The sequence below is a fragment of the Ovis aries genome, chromosome 18, assembly GCF_016772045.2.
Source record: "Ovis aries strain OAR_USU_Benz2616 breed Rambouillet chromosome 18, ARS-UI_Ramb_v3.0, whole genome shotgun sequence".
In the NCBI taxonomy this organism is placed as follows: Eukaryota; Metazoa; Chordata; class Mammalia; order Artiodactyla; family Bovidae; genus Ovis; species Ovis aries.
The window spans coordinates 52,967,775-52,988,829 of NC_056071.1; the positions used below are offsets into that span (position 1 = coordinate 52,967,775).

The window sequence follows — 21,055 nt, forward strand, 5'->3', positions numbered from 1 at the left end:
GTTGGATAATACTTTTTCAGGTATATCTGCCTCTCACATACTGGATCTACTCTACTTATGTGATTCCAACAAAAGTAAAAAGTTAATACTGTGTTAGCCAAAAAGAGACTCCTATAAGTCCATTTAATTTTAACAGGAATCATCCAGTTTGAAACTTATTTTACTCAAAAGGAGGGAAGAAGTGTGCTTCTTCTAAAAGATGATCAGAACCTTTACTGAGCATTTCAGACTACAGGTTTGGAAATCTAACCACTTAGTTCATCTGCAGAGATTGAAGTTAAAATAGCACAATAATTTTTACCTTAATTGGGCCTTTCCCTCCTGACTGACCAAACTCTCAGGCCTCTGTTTATCCAGTTTAAAGCACACCCTCTGCGCTGTTGTCCTCTGAGTGAACTTCTAAGGCTCTTGCTGTCCTCTCCACTCAGGATCCTGGCCGTGTGTCACGGGGTCATGTATAAGCAGCTCTCAGCCTGGATGTTACATGGACTCCTCTTGGATCAGCACGAAGAGTTCTTTATCAAACAGGGTCCATCTTCCGGGAATGTCAGTGCCCAGCCAGAAGAGGATGAGGAGGATCTGGGCATTGGGGGACTGACAGGAAAACAACTGAGAGAACTCCAGGACTTGGTGAGAGCCCAGCAAGAAGCCTAGCCCACTCCTGCCAGAAGCTGGGCAAGTCGACATCTAGACGACCTTCCGGTGACTTGCCCCCAGCTCCTCACGGCCTGGGCATGTTCCATAAATTCTGTAGACGTAGACAGTTGGCTTAGCCTAATACTCAAGCTTAATGCCTAACAGTGAGACTCTAAAGTAGAAATACATTTGTAAGATTCCTTTTGTTTCCCCTTTTCCTGGTATATGCATTGAGGAGAGTAATAATAAGTCTTGTCCCTTTAGGTAGTCTTGTGGGTACCCAGAGCTTTTACATTATAGGTTAGTTTTGATTAGGCTCCCCAAAGTCCTGTGTTGTTCTTATCCATTCATTTATTCTGTTACATTTTATTGAATGCCTGTTATATGCCAGGCACAACTGTTCCAGGTGCCACAATGCATAAACAAATAAAAGGTAGTAGTCCCTGTCCTTAAAGAGCTTACAGTTAGTGGAAGACATATTACAATATACTAAGTGCTCTGGACCAGTGAGTCTGGGTATTCTGGGGACATGGACTAGAGTAGAATATATATCTTAAGTGCAAAGAGTTTGGGAGAATGACTTCCCTGGTGGTTCAGTTGTTAAGACTGAGCTTCCAGTGCAGGAGGTTTGATCCCTAGTCCCAGAGCTTGGATCCCATATGCCACGGCCCAAAAAAAAAAAAAAATTCCAGGCAGAGGGAAGGACTGTGTACAGTACAGAGGCCATGACGGACATGGATCATTTGGGGAACCATTAGTAATTCAGCTGAGATGGTCAAGTAAGTAAAGACTGAAATACAGAGTGTAAGGGACAGCTGGAGGGGATGTGGGAAGTGGCAGTCAGTGAAGCTTCTGAGATGAGCAGAGGTAAGATCATGAAAGCCCTTGTAAATAATGGGAAGGAATTTGGACTTGAGCTTGGAAAGAGCTGGGAACCACAAAGAATTTTAGGCAACAGGTTAACACACCTCTGTATGTTATGACTTTATGATAGATCACTCTAGAAACTGCAGGAAAACGTTTTTTAAAAAATTAAGATTAGCCTCAAGTACAATAGTTAGGAGACTGTTTGGGACATTATATATGCTCAGTTGCTTCAGTCGTGTCCTACTCTTTGTGACCCCCATGGACTGTAGCCTGCAAGGCTTCTCTGTCCATGGGATTCTCCAGACAAGAATACTGGAGTGAGTTGCCATTTCCTCCTCAAGGGGAGTTTCCTGACCCAGGGATCACACCCAAGGCTCCAGCATCTCTTGCATTGCAAGCAGATTCTTTACTGTTTGAGCCATCGGTGAAGCCTTCGGGGACATTAGCTGAAAAATAATGGTGGCCTGCACCAAGGATGGGAACAGTAAATATGGTGAAGAAGAAAGAGGCTTCAGTGATATTTAGGAAGTGGGACAGGCAGGTCGTGGTGATTGATTGGCTGAGGGCCCAGAGGGAAGCATCAAGGATGATGCCCAAGTCTCTGCCTTTAGTGACAGGCGAGTGGTGATGATAAGGAATGTCGGTTGCTGATGGGAGAGGGCGGGGGGAGAAGATGTGTCTAACTCTGGACACATTGAGATGCTTGTAGGAAATAACCAGTGGGCTGAGCCTGGAGCTGATGAGAGCAATCTGGGTTAAAGATAAAAGTTTTAGGAGTTATCAGCATATGAAAGTTTTTAATCTGAGGTCCATGGGTGGCTTCAGAGTTTCTGTGAAGTGTATGTTTCCATATTCTTCTGGAAGGTCCATCACTTTTATACTTGCAGAGAGTCCTGTGATGCAGAAAGATTAAAAATACCTGTTATGATCAGTTCAGCCTCAGAAGATGTGATTATTTAGGAAGAGTATGGAGAGCGAGAGGAAAAAAGGGTCTTGGATGGTGCCCAAGCCCAAAATTGAAAGGGCAGATGGCAGAGATCAAAGTCAGGAGAATGGAGCTCGGGGTTCCTTATCTATACCCTGGATAAGGGTCAAATTAGCAGCAAGTCAGGGACCTGGTTGGCTAGATGGCAAGAATCTGGGGCTTCACGGTCTAGATTAGTGGTTGTCAGACTGTAGAGTGCCCAGAATCGCCTGGAGAGCTTATTAAAACATGGACTGCTGGACCTCACCCCCCAGGTTTTCTGTAGCTCTGGGGACAGGCTTGAAATTTTGCATTTCTAGCAAGCTCCCATGTGAGGCCAATGGTGCTGGCCCAGGAGCCAGGTTATGAGAACCACACGGCAATATGACTCAGGCCTCTGTAAAGAGCTGGGCAGAGCAGACATGCCCAAGATAGTAAATTATAGACATGCAGACCTGGAAACAAACAGATCAGTTATTCCACGGTACAAACAAGAAAACTGAGTTCCAGACCTACTGCACAAGTTTTTACACAGTGGTCAAGGCAGAGTGAGAATGAAAATCCTAATGTTAATAAAACCACTGTTATTTCCACCGTGCTATCTTTCTGTCTAAAAATGGAATGTCTTTCTCTAGCACTGGTGATTTAATAATTATGCAAGTTCAGATTTAAAGTCCCTGCTTCCAGAAACTGTAAATCGTGGGTTGGGAGAGCTGCCGGATATTCCCTTGTTTCCCCTTTCTCACTTCATACGTTATCTCTGATGTGGGTTTTTTCCTTGCCCAGCGCCTGATAGAGGAGGAGAACATGCTGGCGCCATCTCTCAAACAGTTTTCTCTGCGAGTGGAGATTCTGCCGTCCTACATTCCAGTGAGGGTTGCTGAAAAAATCCTCTTTGTCGGAGAATCTGTCCAGATGTTCGAAAATCAAAATGTAAACCTGACCAGGAAAGGTAGGAATATCCTTGCCTGGGGTAACCCCATCCTCAAAGGCATATTTGACATCATGCTGGCCCCAAAGTCGGCCTGGGCAGAGTGGGTGGCTAGGGACCTTCATGTTCCCGGCAGCCCCAGAAAGAGAGCCCCTTGCCTGTGCAGGTTTCCTGTCTCCCGCTGACCGTGAGTGCTTTCCTGTTCTACAGGATCCATTCTGAAGAACCAGGAGGACACTTTTGCAGCAGAGTTGCATCGTCTCAAGCAGCAGCCCCTCTTCAGCCTGGTGGACTTTGAGCAGGTGGTGGATCGTATTCGCAGTACTGTGGCCGAGGTTCGTCTTTCTCAATATACATATAGTTTAGTTTATTTATTTAATTGACTGCCCACTCGGTCGTCGTCGTGATGCATGAGTTCTTCATTGCTGCACTCGGGCTTTCTCTAGCTGCGGTGAGCAGGGAGTACTTTCTTGTGGAGCCCAGGCTCTGGGGCTCTTGGGCTTCAATAGTTATGGCTACTTCCGGGCACACAGCTACTCAGGGGCTTCGTTGCCCTGAGGCCTGTGGCATCTTCGTTCCCTGCATTGGCAGGCAGATTCTTAACCATTGGGCCACCAGGGAGGCCTCTCGTAGTATATTTTCTTTGGAAGAAAATAGACTAGTTTCCTAGAAATTGAGTACTTGATTTATTTCCTCTTGGTGTGATTAGAACTTAACTTGCAGGGAAATGTTTGAGAGAGTTGAAGGGCAGGAAGTAGAAAATAAAAGCATTCCATTCTAATAATAGAGGCGGAACTGCCTTAGCCTTTTCCCACCTGACAGGAGTTTGTTAGCTAGTCAGTTAATTAGTAATAAACGAAGATTTTGGTTTATTTCAGATAGACAGCCTTTTGAGTCCATTGTATAGTTGGCAGTGACTCCAGGGGACCCACTGTTTCTGACTAAATTTAGTGCCTTACTTATTATTTTAGTAACAGCCTTAGGATAATCAATCATAGGAAGGCAGAACAAATAGTATTTTTCCATTCCTTTTTTTTTTTTTTGCACTCCAGCATTTAAAAAATTTTTTAATTGGAAGATAATTGCTCTATAATGTTGTGTGAGTTTCTGTCCTATAACAGCAAGAATCAGCCATAATTGTATACATCCCTTCCCCCTTGAGCCGCGGTCTCGGCCTCCCCTCCCGCCCTGCTAGGCGATGGCAGAGCGCCAGGCTGGGCTCCCTGTGTCATGTGGCAGCTTCCCACTAGCTCTGTTTTACACGTGGTGCTGTGTACACGTCGGTCCTCCTTTCTTACTTCGTCCTACCCTCTCCGTTCCCCACTGTGTCCCCAAGTCCATGCTCTCTGTCTGGGTCTCCATTTCTTCTCTAAAAATAGGTTCATCAGTGCTGCTTTTCTAGATTCCATATATATGCATGAATACATATTTTTCTCTTTCTGACTCACTTCAACCTGTATAACGGGCTCTAGGCTCATCCACTTCAGTACCGCTGACTGAAAATTCATTCTTTTTATGGCTGAGGAATATTCCATTGTATATATGTACTATATCTTCTTTATTCATTCATCTGTCGATGGACATCTAGGTTGCTTCCATGTCCTGAAAATTGTAAATAGTGCTTCTATAAACATTGGGAGAACTGTGTCATTTAGAATCATGGTTTTCTCAGGGTATATGCCCAGTAGTAGGATTGCTGGGTCATGTGGTAGCTTTATTCCTAGGTTTTTAAGGAATCTCCATAGTGTTCGCATAGTGGCTGTATCAGTTTACATTCCCATCAACAGTGCAGTAGGGCTCTTTTTTCTCTACACCTTCTTCAGTTCAGTAGTTCAGTCGCTCAGTCGTGTCTGACTCTTTGCAACCCCATGGACTGCAGGATGCCAGGCCTCCCTGTCCATCACCAACTCCTAGAGTTTACTCAAAACTGCTGTCCATTGAATTGGTGACACCATAGAACCATCTCATCCTCTGTCATCCCCTTCTACTCCTGCCTTCAATCTTGCCCAGCATCAGGGTCTTTTCCAATGAGTCAGTTCTTCACATCAAGTGGCCAAAGTTTTGGAGGTTCAGCTTCAGCGTGAATCCTTCCAATGAACATTCAGGACCGATTTCCTTTAGGATGGAATGGTTGGATCTCCTTGCAGTCCAAGGAACTCTCGAGAGTCTTCTCCAACACCACAGTTCAAAAGCATCAGTTCTTTGGTGCTCAGCTTTCTTTATAGTCCAACTCTCACATCCATGCATGACTACTGGAAAAACCATAGCTTTGACTAGACAGACCTTTGTTGGCAGAGTAATGTCTCTGCTTTTTAATATGCTGTCTAGGTTGGTCATAGCTTTTCTTCAAAGCAGCAACCATCTTTTAATTTCATGGCTACAGTCACCATCTGCAGTGATTTTGGAGCCCCGCAAAATAAAGGCTCTCACTGTTTCCATTGTTTCGCATCTATTTGCCATGAAGTGATGGGACTGGATGCCATGATCTTCATTTTCTGAATGTTGAGTTTTAAGCCAGCTTTTTCACTCTCCTCTTTCACTTTCATCAAGAGGCTCTTTAGTTCTTCTTCGCTTTCTGTCATAAGGGTGGCGTCATCTGCATATCTGAGATTATTGATATTTCTCCCAGCAATCTTGATTCCAGCTTATGCTTCATCCAGCCCAGCATTTCTCATGATGTACTCTGCATATAAGTTAAATAAGCAGGGTGACAATACACAGCCTTGACATACTCCTTTTCCTATTCGGAACCAGTCTGTTGTTCCAAGTCCAGCTCTAACTGTTGCTTCTTGACATGTGTACAGGTTTCTCAAGAGGCAGGTCAGGTGGTCTAGTATTCCCATCTCTTTCAGAATTTTCCACAGTTTGTTGTGATCCACACAGTGAAAGGCTTTGGTGTAGTCAATAAAGCAGTAGTAGATGTTTTTTTTGGAATTCTCTTGCTTTTTCGATGATCCAGTGGATTTTGGCAATTTGATCTCTGGTTCCTCTGCCTTTTGAAATCCAGCTTGAACATCTGGAAGTTCACGGTTCACATACTGTTGAAGCCTGGCTTGGAAAATTTTGAGCATTACTTTACTAGCATGTGAGATGAGTGCAATTGTGCAGTAGTTTGAACATTCTCTGGCATTGCCTTTCTTTGGGATTGCAATGAAAACTGACCTTTTCCAGTCCTGTGGCCACTGCTGAGTTTTCCAAATTTGCTGGCATATTGAGTGCAGCACTTTCACAGCATCATCTTTCAGGATTTGAACTGGCTCAACTGGCATTCATCACCTTCCACTAGCTTTGTTCGTAGTGATGCTTCATAAGGCCCACTTGACTTCACATTCCAGGATGTCTGGCTCTAGGTGAGTGATCACACCATCGTGATTATCTGGGTCATGAAGATCTTTTTAGTATAGTTCTTCTGTGTATTCTTGCCACCTCTTCTTAATCTCTTCTGCTTATGTTAGGTCCATACCATTCCTGTCCTTTATTGTGCCCATCTTTGCATGAAATGTTCCCTTGGTATCTCTAATTTTCTTGAAGTGATCTCTAGTCTTTCCCATTCTATTGTTTTCCTCTGTTTCTTTGCATTGATCACTGAGGAAGGCTTTCTTATCTCTTCTTGCTGTTCTTTGGAACTCTGGATTCAAATGGGTATATCTTTCCTTTTCTCCTTTGCCTTTAGCTTCTCTTCTTTTCTCAGCTATTTGTAAGGCCTCCTCAGACAACCACTTTTCTTTTTGCATTTCTCTTTCTTGGGGATGGTCTTGATCACTGCCTCCTGCACAATGTCACAAACCTCCGTCCATGGTTCTTCAGGCACTTTGTCTATCAGATCTAATCCCTTAAATCTATTTCTCACTTCTACTGTATAATTATAAGGGATTTGATTTAGGTCATACTTGAATGGTCTAGTGGTTTTTTCCGTACTTTCTTCAATGTAAGTCTGAATTTGGCAATAAGGAGTTCATGATCTGAGCCACAGTCAGGTCCTGGTCTTGTTTTTGCTGACTGTATAGAGCTTCTCCATCTTTGGCTGCAAAGAATATAATCAGTCTGATTTCTGTATTGACCATCTGGTGATGTCCAGGTGTAGAGTCTTCTCTTGTGTTGTTGGAAGAGGGTGATTTGTTTGAAAGAGGGTGTTTTGTAAGTAAGTTCATTTGTATCATTTCTTTTTAGACTCCACATATGATGGATATCATATGGCATTTCTCCTTCTCTGACCTCCTGCACTCAGTGTGACACACTCTGGGCCCATCCATGCTGCTTCGGATGGCCTCACCTCACTCTTCTTAATGGCTGAGTAATCGTCCCCTGTGTATGTATGCCACATCTGTATCCACTCCTGCCGACAGACATCTAGGTTGCTTCCATGTCTTGTCTATTGTAAACAGTGCCACAGTGAACACTGGGGTGCGTGTATTTTTTGGGCCACGCTTTTCTCTGGATATATGCCCAGGAGTGGGATTGCACAGTCATATGGCAACTCTATTCTTGGTGTTCTAAGGAACCGCCATACTGTTCTCCATAGTGGCTGCACCAACTTGCATTCCCACCAACAGTGCAGGAGCATTCCCGTCTCTCTGCTCCCTCTCCAGCGTTCGTTGTTTGTGGGTTTTTTGAGGATTGCCATCCTGACTGGTGTGAGGTCGTATCTAATTATAGTTTTGGTTTGCGTCTCTCTAATAACTGGTGATGCTGGACCTGTTGACCATCTGTGTGTCCTCTTTGTAGAAATGTCTCTTCTGGTCTTCTGCCCATTTTTTGAGTGGGTTGTTTTTATTCTATTAAGTGTCATAAGCTGTTTGGAAATTTTGGAGACTAATCCCTTATCAGTCACATCATTTGAAAAATATTTCTCCCAGTCTGTGGGTTGTCTTTTGTTTTTTGTTTCCTTCGCTGTGCAAACGCTTTTTGAGTTTAAGTAGGTCCCATTTTGTTTCTTTTTGCTTTTATTTCCACAATTCTGGGAGATAGATTAAAAAAGATGTTGCTGTGATTTATGTCAGAGAGTGTTCTGCATATGTTTTCTTGTAAGAGTTTGATAGTGTCCAGTCTAACATTTAGGTCTTTAATTCATTTTGAGCTTATTCTTATGTATGAAATTAAGGAATGGTCTAACTTCTTTTTTTTTTTTTATGATTCTTTTTTTTTTTTTAATTTTTTTAATTTTAAAATATTTAATTCTTACATGCGTTCCCAACTTGGGAACTTCTTTTTTTTTAACACGTGGCTGTCCAGTTGTCCCAGCACCATTTGCTGAAGAGACTGTCTTTCCAGCATTGTGTGGTCTTGCCTCCCTTGTCATAGATTAACTGACTATAGGTGCATGGGCTTATTTCTGGGTTTTCTATCTGTTCTGTGGATCTGTATTTCTATTTTTGTGCCACTACCATTCTGTTTTGATGACTGTAGCTTTGTAGTATAGTGTGAAGTCAAGGAGCCTGATTCCTACAGCTCTGGTTTTATCAAAATTGTTTTGGCTGTTCGGGGTATATTTGGCTATTTTGTGTCTCCATATAAGTTTTGAGAATTTTTTGTTCTAGTTCTGTGAAAAATACCATTGGTAATTTGAAAGGGATTGCATTGAATCTGTAGATTACCTTGGGTAGTATAGTCATTTTGACAATATTGATTCTTCTGATTCACAAACATGGTATATCTTTCCACCTGTTTATGTCTTCTTTGATTTCTTTCATCAGCATCTTATAGCAAAAGAGGAATACATGTCTTTTGTCTCCTTAGGTAAGTTTGTTCCTATGTATTTTATTCTTTTTTGATGCAATGATAAGTGGAATTGCTTCTTGAATTTTTTTTTTTAATCTTTTGTTGTTAGTGTATAGAAATGCAGCTGACTTCTGTGTATTGATTTTGTTACCTGCAACTTCACCAAATTCATTTATGAGCTCTAGTAGTTTTCTGGTAACATCTTTAGGATCTTCAGTGTATAGTGTAATGTCATCTGCAAACAGTGGCAGTTTAACTTCTTTTCTAATTTGGATTCCCTTTACTTTTTTTCTTCTTGGATTGCTGTAGCTAGGACTTCCAAAATTATGTTAAATAAAAGTGGTCAGTGGGCATCCTCATCTTGTGACTTTCTCAATTTGAGTGTGACACCAGCTGTAGGTCTGTTATACATGGCCCTTTTATTTTTAATATATGTATTTTATTGGGGTAGACTTGACAGTATTTCAGGTGCACAGCAAGGTTATTCAGTTACACAAATACACATGTATTCATGTAGTATTTGGGAAATTATTTTCTACCATAGGTAATTACAACATACTGACTATAGTCCCAGTGCTATACAGTGAACCTTTTTTGCTTGTTGCAATCTGTTTTCTAATTAGAAATCTGGCATTCTATTCATACTAAGTCAAGTAGAATCAAAATGTCATAATTTTTTTAGTTAGGCAAAAATTCATAAGTTTTCTAAAATATATATATATCATACATATTTATATATATGTACACAAAAGCTTCTACTACACTTGATGAAGGCTTGAGAAAGAACATTTAAAAAAAAGAGATGGAGAAATTTAAGTACATAAACTGAATGAAATGAGAGCACTGAGTATGAAATAGAAAAAGTGAAACCAACTAGATAAAAGTAAAAGATCATCACTTGTTTTTAAACATGACTGCTCATTAGAAATCTATCTAGACCTCTGGAGAAAAAATAACAATACCTGAGCATTTGTATTTTTCCAAAAATTCCAAGATAATTCTGATATGCATCTGGATTTTAAAAAGTGATTATAGGTTTTTCTATTAGATCCTAGTTTTGGTGATATAGAGTTCTATTATTTTTCTCTTACCAATCATGATACAATGGTATTAAGTGAGTAACAGTTCAGTTCAGTTCAGTCACTCAGTTGTGTCCAACTCTTTGCAACCCCATGAACTGCAGCACACCAGGCCTCCCTGGCCATTGCCAACTCCCGGAGTTTACTCAAATTCATGTCCATAGACTTGGTGATGCCATGCAACCATCTCATCCTCTGTCATCCCCTTCTCTTCCCACCTTCAATCTTTCCCAGCATCAGGGTCTTTTCCAATGAGTCAGTTCTTCACATCAAGTGGCCAAAGTTTTGGAGTTTCAGCTTCAGCATCAGTCCTTCCAATGAATATTCAGGACTGGTTTCCTTTAGGATGGAATGGTTGGATCTCCTTGCAGTCCAAGAGACTCTCAAGAGTCCTCTCCAGCACTACAGTTCAAAAGCATCAATTCTTTGGTGCTCAGCTTTCTTTATAGTCCAACTCTCACATCCATGCATGACTACTGGAAAAACCATAGCTTTGACTAGACAGACCTTTGACAGATCTTTGTTGGCAGAGTAATGTCTCTGCTTTTGAATATGCTGTCTAGGTTGGTCATAGCTTTCCTTCCAAGCAGCAACCGTCTTTTAATTTCATAGCTGCAGTCACCATCTGCAGTGATTTTGGAGCCCCACAAAATAAAGTCTCTCACTGTTTCCATTGTTTCCCATCTATTTGCCATGAAGTGATGGGACTGGATGCCATGATCTTCGTTTTCTGAATGTTGAGTTTTAAGCCAGCTTTTTCACTCTACTCTTTCACTTTCATCAAGAGGCTTTTTTAGTTCTTCTTCGCTTTCTGTCATAAGGGTGGCGTCATCTGCATGTCTGAGATTATTGATATTTCTCCCAGCAATCTTGATTCCAGCTTATGCTTCATCCAGCCCAGCATTTCTCATGATGTACTCTGCATATAAGTTAAATAAGCATGGTGACAATACACAGCCTTGACATACTCCTTTTCCTATTTGGAACCAGTCTGTTGTTCCACGTCCAGTTCTAAGTGTTGCTTCTTGACCTGCATACAGATTTCTCAGGAGGCAGGTCGGGTGGTCTGATATTCCCATCTCTTGAAGAATTTTCCACAGTTTGCTGTGATCCACACAGTCAAGGCTTTGGTGTAGTCAATAATGGAGATGTTTTTCTGGAACTTTCTTGGTTTTTCGATGTCACCATAGTAAAAATGTTTATTGATTTTCACAATCAATAGCCATAGAAAAAATAAAAGATAATTACAATTTCAAGCCATAATGAAAACATGATTAATTTAACAATATAAAATAATTATATACAATTTGTGAGGGTCAAGCAGGGTGATGCAGTAAGTAGAAGTGCAGACATACATGTTTTCATCCACCCAACCAGTCTGTGTCTCTGGTGCGTTTAATCCATTTACATTTAAGGTAATTATCAGTATGTATGATCCTAAAGCATCTGCCTACAATGCAGGAAACCCAGGTTCAATCCCTGGGTCAGGAAGATCTCCTGGAGAAGGAAATGGCAACCCACTCCAGTATTCTTCCCTGGAAAATCCCACAGACAGAGGAGCCTGGTAGGCTATACCGTCCATGGGGTTGCAAAGAGTCGGATACGACTGAGCGACTTCACTATGATCCTATTACCATTTTCTTAATTGTTTGGGGTTTGTTTTCTGTAGGTCTTTTCCTTCTCTTGTGTTTCTTGCCTATAGAAGTTCTTTTAGCATGTGTTGTAAAACTGGTTTGGTGGTGCTGAATTCTCTTAACTTTTGCTTGTCTGGAAAGCCTTTGATTTCTCCATCAAATCTGAAGGAGAGTCTTGCTGGGTAGAGTATTCTTGGTTGTACGTTTTCCCCCTTCATCACTTTATTTTTTATTTTTTTAAATCATTTTATCGTAGGTTAAAGTGAAAGTCACTCAGTCGTGTCTGACTCTTTGTGACCCAATTCTCCAGGCCAGAATTCTGGAGTGGCTAGCCTTTCCCTTCTCCAGGGGATCTTCCCAACCCAGGGATTGAACCCAGGTCTCCCGCACTGCAGGCAGATTCTTTACCAGCTGAACCCCAAGGGATGCCCCCCCTCATCACTTTAAATATGTCATGGCATTCCCTTCTGGCTTGTAGAGTTTCTGTTGAGAAATCAGCTGACAGCCTGATGGGAGTTCCCTTTTATGTTGGCATTCCCCTTGTTGTTTTTATTTTATCTCTATCTTTAATTTTTGTCAGTTTGATTACTATGTGTGTTTGGTGTGTTCCTTCTTGGTTTTATCCTGCCTGGGACTCTGTGCTTCCTGGACGTAGTTGACTATTTCCTTTCCCATGTTAGGGAAGTTTTCAGCTATTATTTCTTCAAGTATTTTCCTCTGTCCTTTCTCTCTCTTCTCATTCTGGGACCTGTATAATGCAAATACTGTTGTGTTTAATGTTGTCCCAGAGGTCTCTTAGGCTGTCTTCATTTCTTTTCATCCTTTTTTCTATATTCTGTTCTGCAGCAGTGATTGCCACTATTCTGCCCTCCAGGTCATTTGTTCATTCTTCTGCCTCAGTTATTCTGCTGTTGATTCCTTCGAGTGTATTATTCATGTTTGTTTTTTCTTTAGTTATTCTAGGTCTTTAGTAAACATTTCTTTCATCTTTCTCAGTCTTTGCCTCCATTCTTTTTCCGAGATCCTTGATCATCTTCCCTGTCATTATTCTGAATCATTTTTCTGGAAGGTTGCCTAGCTCCGTTTCATTTAGCTGTTTTTCTGGGGTTTTATCTTGTCCCTTCATCTGGGACGTAACTTTCTGTCTTTTTCATCGTGATTAACTTTCTGTAATATGGTTTTTGTTTTAGCCACTGTGAGACTGTGCTGCTGCTTGCTTCTTCTGTCTGCCCTCTGACGGAGGAGACTAAATGGCTTCTATAGTCTTCCTGATGGGAGGGACTGGTGGTGGGAAAACCTGGGTCTTGCTCTGGTTGGCTAGGCCTCACTCAGCAAAGCTTTGATCCAGTTGTCTGCTGATTGATGGGGTTGCACCCCCTCCCTGGTAGTTGTTTGGCCTGAGGCGGCCCTGCCCTGGGGTCTGCAGGCCCTATGGTAGGGGTAATGGTGAGCTCTGAGAGTATTTTCGCCAAGGGAGACCTTCCAGTGCCCCTGTCCCTGTGGTGAGGCCCTGCCGACTGACCCTGCACAGGAGGCCCTCCAAGACTGGAGTCTGTTTTCCCCTAGTCCTTTGGAAGTTCTATAATCAAATCCCCCTGGCCCTCAAGGCCAGATTCCCTGGGGATTCCCAGTCCCTTTGTTGGATCCCCAGGCTGGGAAGCCTGACGTCATAAACTTCACAACAGTGGGAGAACTTCTTTGATACCACTGTTCCCCAGTCTGTGGGTCAGCTACCCGATGGATGTGGGGTTTGATTTTATCGTGATTGTGCCCCTCCTACCGTCTCTCTGCGGCTTCTTTGTCTTTGGACGTGGGGTATCTTTTTCTGGTGGGCTCCAGCATCCTCCTGTGGATCGCTGTTCAACAGCTAGTTGCAGTTTTGGTGCTCTCGCAGGAGATGAGCGCCCATCCTTCTACTCCTCCATCTTGAACTGGAAGCCTGAAATTTTTTTCATTTCTCTATTTGTCACCCATATATTTTCTTGGAAGTCTCCAAACCTTTTTTCCATTTTTTATTGGAAAAACTTTACTTTTTTACTATTGAGTTTTGAGTCATTTTGGATTTGTAAGTCCTTTATCAGATACGTGACTTACAAATATTTTCTCCCTGTGACTTGTCTTTTCATTTTCTTAACAGAGTCTTTCAAAGAGCAAAAGGTGTTGATTTTGATTGTCTAGTTTATCAATTTCTATTTATTTTGTGGTTCATGCTTCTGGTGTTGTGACTGAGAAAACTTTGCATAACCCAGTGTCACAAAAATTTTCTATTTTCTTTTAGAAAACTTATAGTTTTTAGTTTCAATTAGGTTCATAATCATTTCTAATTAATTTTGTATGTGGTACAAGGTATAGATCAAGTTTTAAATTTTTGTGTATGGATATTCAGTTGATCCAACATCTTGGTTCTTTTTATTTTTATTTATATTCCTGTTATCCTTGCCTCCTAAACATATTTATAAAGAGTATTTTAAATTTGGGGGGAAAGCAAGAGGAGGGTTGCTGGAGACCTAGTGGTTAGGATTCCAGAGCAAATAAACTGTGATGCAGTGGCAGCAGAAGCCTTGGCCAGTCTGATGGAGAGTTCTGAAGCTAGAATGGCCCTTCCAGAGATGTCCCAAATTGAGACTAGAGGGCTCGGCCATTGTACCTCCACATCTATCAGAAATTGGTTCCTCAGGAGGGAACCATGGGCACAGTAGCTCCCTTTAGCCAAAAGCACCAGTAACAGATAGTACTCTGAACAGCTGGCGTATGGAATGTCTCGGTCTTACTGGGGAGATCTGGGCGGCTAACTATGCTACCCGCTGAGGCAGTTCTGAAACTTCCCCAGTGTTACCTGCTGCTGCTGTTTAGTCGCTCAGTCGTGTCCAACTCTTTGTGACCCTCTGAACTGTAGCCCACCAGTCTCCTCTGTCCATGGGACTCTCCAGGCAAGAATATTGGAGTGGGTTGCCATTTCTTTGTTCAAGGGATCTCCTGACCCGGGGATTGAAGCCACATCTTCTGCATTAGCAGGCAGATTCTTTACGACTGAGCCACCTGGGAAGGCCGTGTATATCTAGTCTGTTGAACCTCTTTTACACCTCCCATGCCTAATTATTTTGACCTGTGTGCTTACATTCCCCTGGGGAGGTCAGCTGTTTTGTCTAGCATCGTGTATTGGAGAAGGGCCAAAGGCCAGTTCCTAGTCTGTGTCAGTTCCTGAGAGAGGGCAGAGAGTAGGAACACCCAGGTAGAGATTCCAGGCACACTGAATCAACACCGATCACTTCACTGGGCAAATCCTAGTCAGGATCCTTTGATGTGGTAATGGCTATGTAGTGGATTTTTTTATATTCATCATCAAGCTTGCCAAATTCTCTTGCTAGTTCTAATAGTTTATGTCAGTTCTCTTGGACTTTCTGTGCAGGTAGTGATATTATCTGACAATAGTAGCAGTTTTGTTTCTTCCTTTGCAATTTTTTTTCCCCATATTGGCAAGTCTTTAGTACAATGTTGAATGACTTTACAGGAATTTCTTCTAATGTTTTGCTGTGAAATAGGTTGTTTGCTGTGGGATTTTGGTATATACCCTTTATCAGAATAAAAAGATTTCCTTCTAATCTTTGCTTTCTAGAATTATTAACAGATGTTTTATCAGATGCTGTTTCTGCATCTATTGAGGCAGTCATGGTTTTTCTTTTTTAATCTTTAATATAGTTATTAAAGTTATTAACTTTAATAAGTTATATTCATATTAAATTTTTTTGAGATTGGAAACACATCAAAGTTAAGCGTTTGAGCCATTTAAAAATAGGCAGGTTCACTTTTTTTTTATGTTCACAATGTTGTACAACCATCACCACTGTCTAATTCCAGAGTATTTCCATCTCGTATTTTCTTACCTTTTAAACATTTATTCCTGGGATTAACACAGTGTGGTCATGGTATGTATACCTTTTTCAATACATTGCTGGATTTTCACAGAACCGTTCTCTGTAGGAGCTTTCATTGTAATGAAACTTTGACCCTGTATTGTTGGTCCTTCTCACAGCATCTCTGGAAGCTGATGGTGGAAGAGTCAGATTTACTGGGTCAGCTGAAGGTAATAGCTTACCTCTTCTTTTACCTCTTAAAATGGTGCTGCTGGACAATGCCTTTATTCTCTAGCCTCTGCTGAGGGCGCTAGTTGCTATCCCGACTTCTAGAGTGGCTTTTTATGTCCTCATCCAGGTGGGCAAACTCCATCTAACACTACAGATTTACTCTAGCACAAAGCTTTGGCTATTTACTTTCTTCTGGCATAATTGTGTTTTTGTTGAATAAATAATATCAAAGACACACCAGTCACCCATTTCCAAGTATGCTCCTTTAAAATGCCAAAACCCTATTTCCTTTTCTAAGCTGGACTGAAACAGATGAAATGATATGCCTAAATCTCTTAGGATAGTGAAGAGCTCCTGGCCTTACTGGTTTACTGAATTAAAAATTGAAATTCTTTCTGCAGATCATTAAAGACTTTTACCTTCTGGGACGTGGAGAACTGTTTCAGGCCTTCATTGATACAGCCCAACACATGTTAAAAACACCACCCACTGCAGTAACTGAACATGGTAATCACCCTGGGGCCCGAGAATTAACCAGCTTACTGAAGTCCCAGGGCTGTAGGGATGGCTTGGCCTGCTGCTGAACCATTTAGACCTGGTCCATATTTAAAGTAGCCTGGTTAGTTAGAGTGTTTCCAAAGACAGAAAGCTGCTCAGGTATGCTCACAGTGTTGTCACTGGGAACAGCCTCAGCTTGTGACCCTTCCTGGAAGAGGTAGTAGAAGCCTTCAAACGAGTTGTTCATCTCATCAGATTATAGCCATATATTTCTTTAAGTCTGTATTGAATTTGTGACAGTATTGCTTCTGTTTACGTTTTAGTTTTTTGGCCAGGAGGCATATGGGATCTGAGCTCCCTGACTGGGGATCAAACCTGCATCCCCTGCATTGGAAGATAAAGCCTTAACCACTGGGCCACTGGGGAAGTCCCTGTAGCCATATCTCTCTTAAGGGATATATTAGGACGTTTTGTTTCGTTTTGGTTGAGCCATGCAGCATGCTGAAACTTAGTTCCCTGACCAAGGACTGATTGAACCCCTTGGTCCCTTCACTGGGAATGCACAGTCTTAACCACTGAACCACTCAGGAAGTCCCCATATTGGGACTTATTGCCCCTTGTTGTATTAGAACTCTATACGTTGTCAATGATGGAAAACCACCTCAGTAGAAGGGGGGAATTTATTTGCTATTGTATCTGTAACTCCAGTGGGATAGGGATATTTGTTGTTTTAATCACTAAGTCATGTCTCTTTTGAGACCCCATGAACTGTAGCCCACCAGGTTCCTCTGTCCAAGGGATTTTCCAGGCAGGAATACTGGAGTGGGTTGCCATTTCCTTCTCCAGGGGATCTATCTGACCCAGGGCTCAAATCAGCGTCTCCTGCATTGAAAGGCAGATTCTTTACCGCCAGGCCAATGGGGAAGCCCATGAGGATGTAGCTGGGCCTAAGAACCAGGGACTGCTAGGGTCCTCTCACTGCTAGGGTCCTCTCACTGCTGGGACCCTCTCACTGCTAGGATTCTCTCACTGCATCGTCTGTGCCTCTTGTGTGTTCTTTGGTGGCCGTCCAGTCCCATTTGGCCACATGGCCACCAGCAGCTCCCAGGAACATACCTCACAGCATCTGCTGGGGGAGTCAACCCTGGTCTCTCTGGTAGCAGGTTAAAGGATTCCAGGGAAGGGGTTTTGATTAGTCCAACTAGATTGTATACCTGTCCCTGTATCAAAGAGGTCAGACATGAAGAGCTGTTTATTTGGGGACTTCCCTGCGGTCCAGTGGTTAAGATTCCAAGCTTCCACTGCAGGGCTTACTGGTTTGATCCCTGGGGAACTAAAATCCCACATGGCTCACGGTGCAGCCAAAGAAAATGACTACTTCAATGAAGTGTTCACCCTTGACTAACAGGAAGGATAACCATTCCCATCCGAACTACATGAGAGTTAGGTAAGGTGGAGTGTCAGCAAAGGTGTGGGAGAGGTAGGAGAGAAAACAGTTACCATTTTTCTAGCTCTATGAAACAGTAGATGTCCACTGTACTTACGTAGGACTTTCTAGGTTGCAGATGTCAGAAAACTAAATTCAAATCCCATCCACTTCCAATTCAAATTCACTTAAGCAAAGGAAAAAAGATAATTGAAAAGGCCACAGGTATGATGGCTCTAGGCGGTTTGCTCCAAGGCTCACCTGACGCCTTCAGGGCTTGGTGTCATTCCATCTTTCGCCTCTGCCTTTTCTTCTGAGCAGGCCTCCTGTATGGTAGCAAGATGGCCTGTAACCAAGTTCACATCTTACTGACTCCGTTTATCTAAAAAAAAAAGAAAAGAGCTGCCCTCTTTCAGAATCTGAATAGAACCTCTGGATTGGGTCATATTCATATCCCTAAACAACATAATGTAACAAGGTAGATCACTCCTGGGTCACCAGCCCCTGGTGGAACTACATGGATTGTTCTGGGCTGGGGTGATTCTCCAGGGAAAACCAGGATTCTCTTATTAGCAAGAAGGAATGCTTGCTAGTCAGGCAAAAGCAACTGCTGTTGGAGATGGGTGGGCTGGGGAGAGGTGAAAAGCCAGAGGAGCTGGGATGTGTGGCAGAGCCAGGCCTCCACTCGGCCCGTGTGTCCTCCTCCGCAGACGTGAACGTGGCCTTCCAGCAGTCGGCGCACAAGGTGCTGCTGGACGATGACAACCTGCTCCCTCTGCTGCACCTGACGATCGAGTATCACGGCAAGGAGCACAAAGGTCTGCCTTGCTTTCACGTGTCTTCTCTGCTGCTGTTGGTCGCTGTCTCTTCTGCTTCCATCTACTTCTGCAGAAACCGTATAAGTTTGTACCTCAGAAATCACCTAATTCAGCGCCCTAATTTTACACAAAAGGAAGGTCAAGAGATGCTAAGAGACAGCCAGGCCAAGGTTTTGTTTTCGTCATGCTGCTGGAATGGTCTGTTTTATTTATAGCCGCCATTCTTTACGGCTGAAAAAATAACCTCTGACAGATCTGCGAGAACCCTGCACAGGCGTCTCCTTGCCTCCTACAAGTCCTTTTGTGTCCCCTTTCTGCTTCTCACACTGTCGGCTCAAGCGAGCGCTCATCTCATGACTGTTCTCACCTTGTTGAAACCCTGGTTCTAGATGAGCAAAGTCATCTTCTCTGTTCTTAACAGATGCTACTCAGGCAAGAGAAGGGCCTTCTCGGGAAACTTCTCCGCGAGAAGCCCCTGCATCCGGCTGGGCGGCCCTGGGTCTTTCCTATAAAGTTCAGTGGCCACTACACATTCTCTTCACCCCTGCTGTCCTGGAAAAGTGAGTATTTCTGAGTTTCTCATAGGTAATGATTATCCAACTTACTTCCACGGAAGAAAGTATCAGGAGTAGAAGACTCTTCTGATTTACAGAACAGTCTGTAAATCAGAGGCTGCGAACTCGGATGCCTTCAGGGGCCAGAGACAACACTAGTAAGTGAAGCTGTGCGTGTGAGACGGCAGTGATGCTGCAATGACTGGGAGGGTCAAACCCTTAAAACCTTTTTTTTTAAATTGCAAAGGAGCAATTTGGGCTTCCCAGGTAGTGCAGTGATAAAAGAATCCACCTGCCAAAGCAGGAGACATGGGTTCAATCCTGGGTTGGGAAGATCCCCTGGATGAGGAAATGGCAGCCCACTCTGGTCTTCTTGCCAGGGAAATCCCATGAACGGAGGAGCCTGGCAGGCAACAGCCCACAGGATCACAAAGAGTCAGACATGACTGAGCACGCACACAAGGAGCAATTTACAGGCTGCCAGTATGTGGCCTCTCCTCCTCCCCATCCCTGTACACAAGCCTCAACTTTTGGGGGCAGAGCAGCCTAGGGTACAAGACACTATAGACATACACTGCAAAGACAGAGCTGGTTCAGGGAGAAGACAGAGCCACAGCCCACCTAAGTGAGCTGCCCGGACTCTGAGAGCATCTGTAGGTCCCAGTCCACTCTTCTCCTCACTTCATAGGCTCCTAACACCCTTGAAGAAACCAAGCTCAGAAGTATTTCTTAAACATTTTATTATGAAAATTCCCAAATGTAAACAAAAGTATGGACTGTAACCAACTCCCAGGGACACAGAGTCCGTCTCCAGTAACCAGCCATGTCATGCTATTGGGTTCATCGCCTCTTTCTGGCCAGAGCCTCCTAAAGCAGATCCCAGTCATCATTTCACTCCACCACTAAGCAATTCGAAAAAGGAACATTTTTAAACACAACTACAATGCCATTATTACACCCAGTAAAAGTAATAATATTCCATATTGAAGTTTCCCTTATTACCTAAAAGATGTCTTTCTATGGTTGGGTTTGTTCAAATCAGAATCCAAACAAGGTGTATGTACTATTTTCAGTACATTGTTCCATTAGAAATAAACATTTTTTAAAGCCAGATGGAATCAGGTTCTTAGGCAAGCCTCCCTAAGAATAGGTAAGAATAGGTAAATAAGCCTATTTCCACCAGGAACTGGCTGCTCTTCCCATGCATCTTCTCAATACAGGACTCAACATCAGGCAGCTACTTTGAGCTCAGTGAGGGGAGCCCTTTTTTTTTAATTTTAGTACGGTTGGTTTACAGTGTTGTGTTAGTTGCAAGTGTACAGCAGTGATTCATATTTTTCATACTTTCCCAGTATAGGTTTTTAAGATACTGAATGTAGTTTCCTGTACTATACAGGAGGACCTTGTTGTCTATTTTATATACAGTAGTGAGTATCTGTTAATCCTAACCTCCTAATTTATTCCCCCCTCCCCAGGGAGCCCTTAATTTTCTCTCTCTGGTCTTCAGGGAGAGAGAATCACAGTAACCAAAATCCTTGGTTCCCAAAATGTTTGTATTGGTCCATGCAAGGCCCTCCTGCCCTCATTCTTATACACACACCATAAAACCACTTCTAGACCCTAATGTCTGTCTACCTGTGTGGACCTTCTCAGCCCTGCTCCCTTGCCTCCCTCAGCCCTAAGTGACCACTATCCTAAATCCCATTTTTATAACATCTAAATATGTTCCCCCAAAGTATTCTTTTTTCTACTTAGCTGTCTTAAGCATTACCAAAAAGATATCAGGCTATATGTAGTCTTTGCAGTTTCCCTTGTTTATTCAAGATCACATCACTTGGAGTCATT

At 42.7% G+C, this 21,055-nt stretch overlaps 1 protein-coding gene across 4 annotated transcripts in view; it reads left to right on the top strand.

Annotated features, from left to right (window-relative positions):
* Positions 1 to 21,055, top strand: part of TUBGCP4 (tubulin gamma complex component 4) — a 43,425-nt gene that overhangs the window by 17,240 nt on the left and 5,130 nt on the right. For all 4 annotated transcript variants that reach the window (XM_060401854.1, XM_004017929.6, XM_060401855.1 and 1 more), the window contains exons 7-13: positions 429 to 630; positions 3,254 to 3,419; positions 3,609 to 3,733; positions 15,863 to 15,913; positions 16,316 to 16,421; positions 18,549 to 18,656; positions 19,078 to 19,216. In XM_060401854.1, the coding sequence (XP_060257837.1) occupies positions 429 to 630; positions 3,254 to 3,419; positions 3,609 to 3,733; positions 15,863 to 15,913; positions 16,316 to 16,421; positions 18,549 to 18,656; positions 19,078 to 19,216 (897 nt within the window). The remainder of the gene's footprint in view (positions 1 to 428; positions 631 to 3,253; positions 3,420 to 3,608; positions 3,734 to 15,862; positions 15,914 to 16,315; positions 16,422 to 18,548; positions 18,657 to 19,077; positions 19,217 to 21,055) is intronic.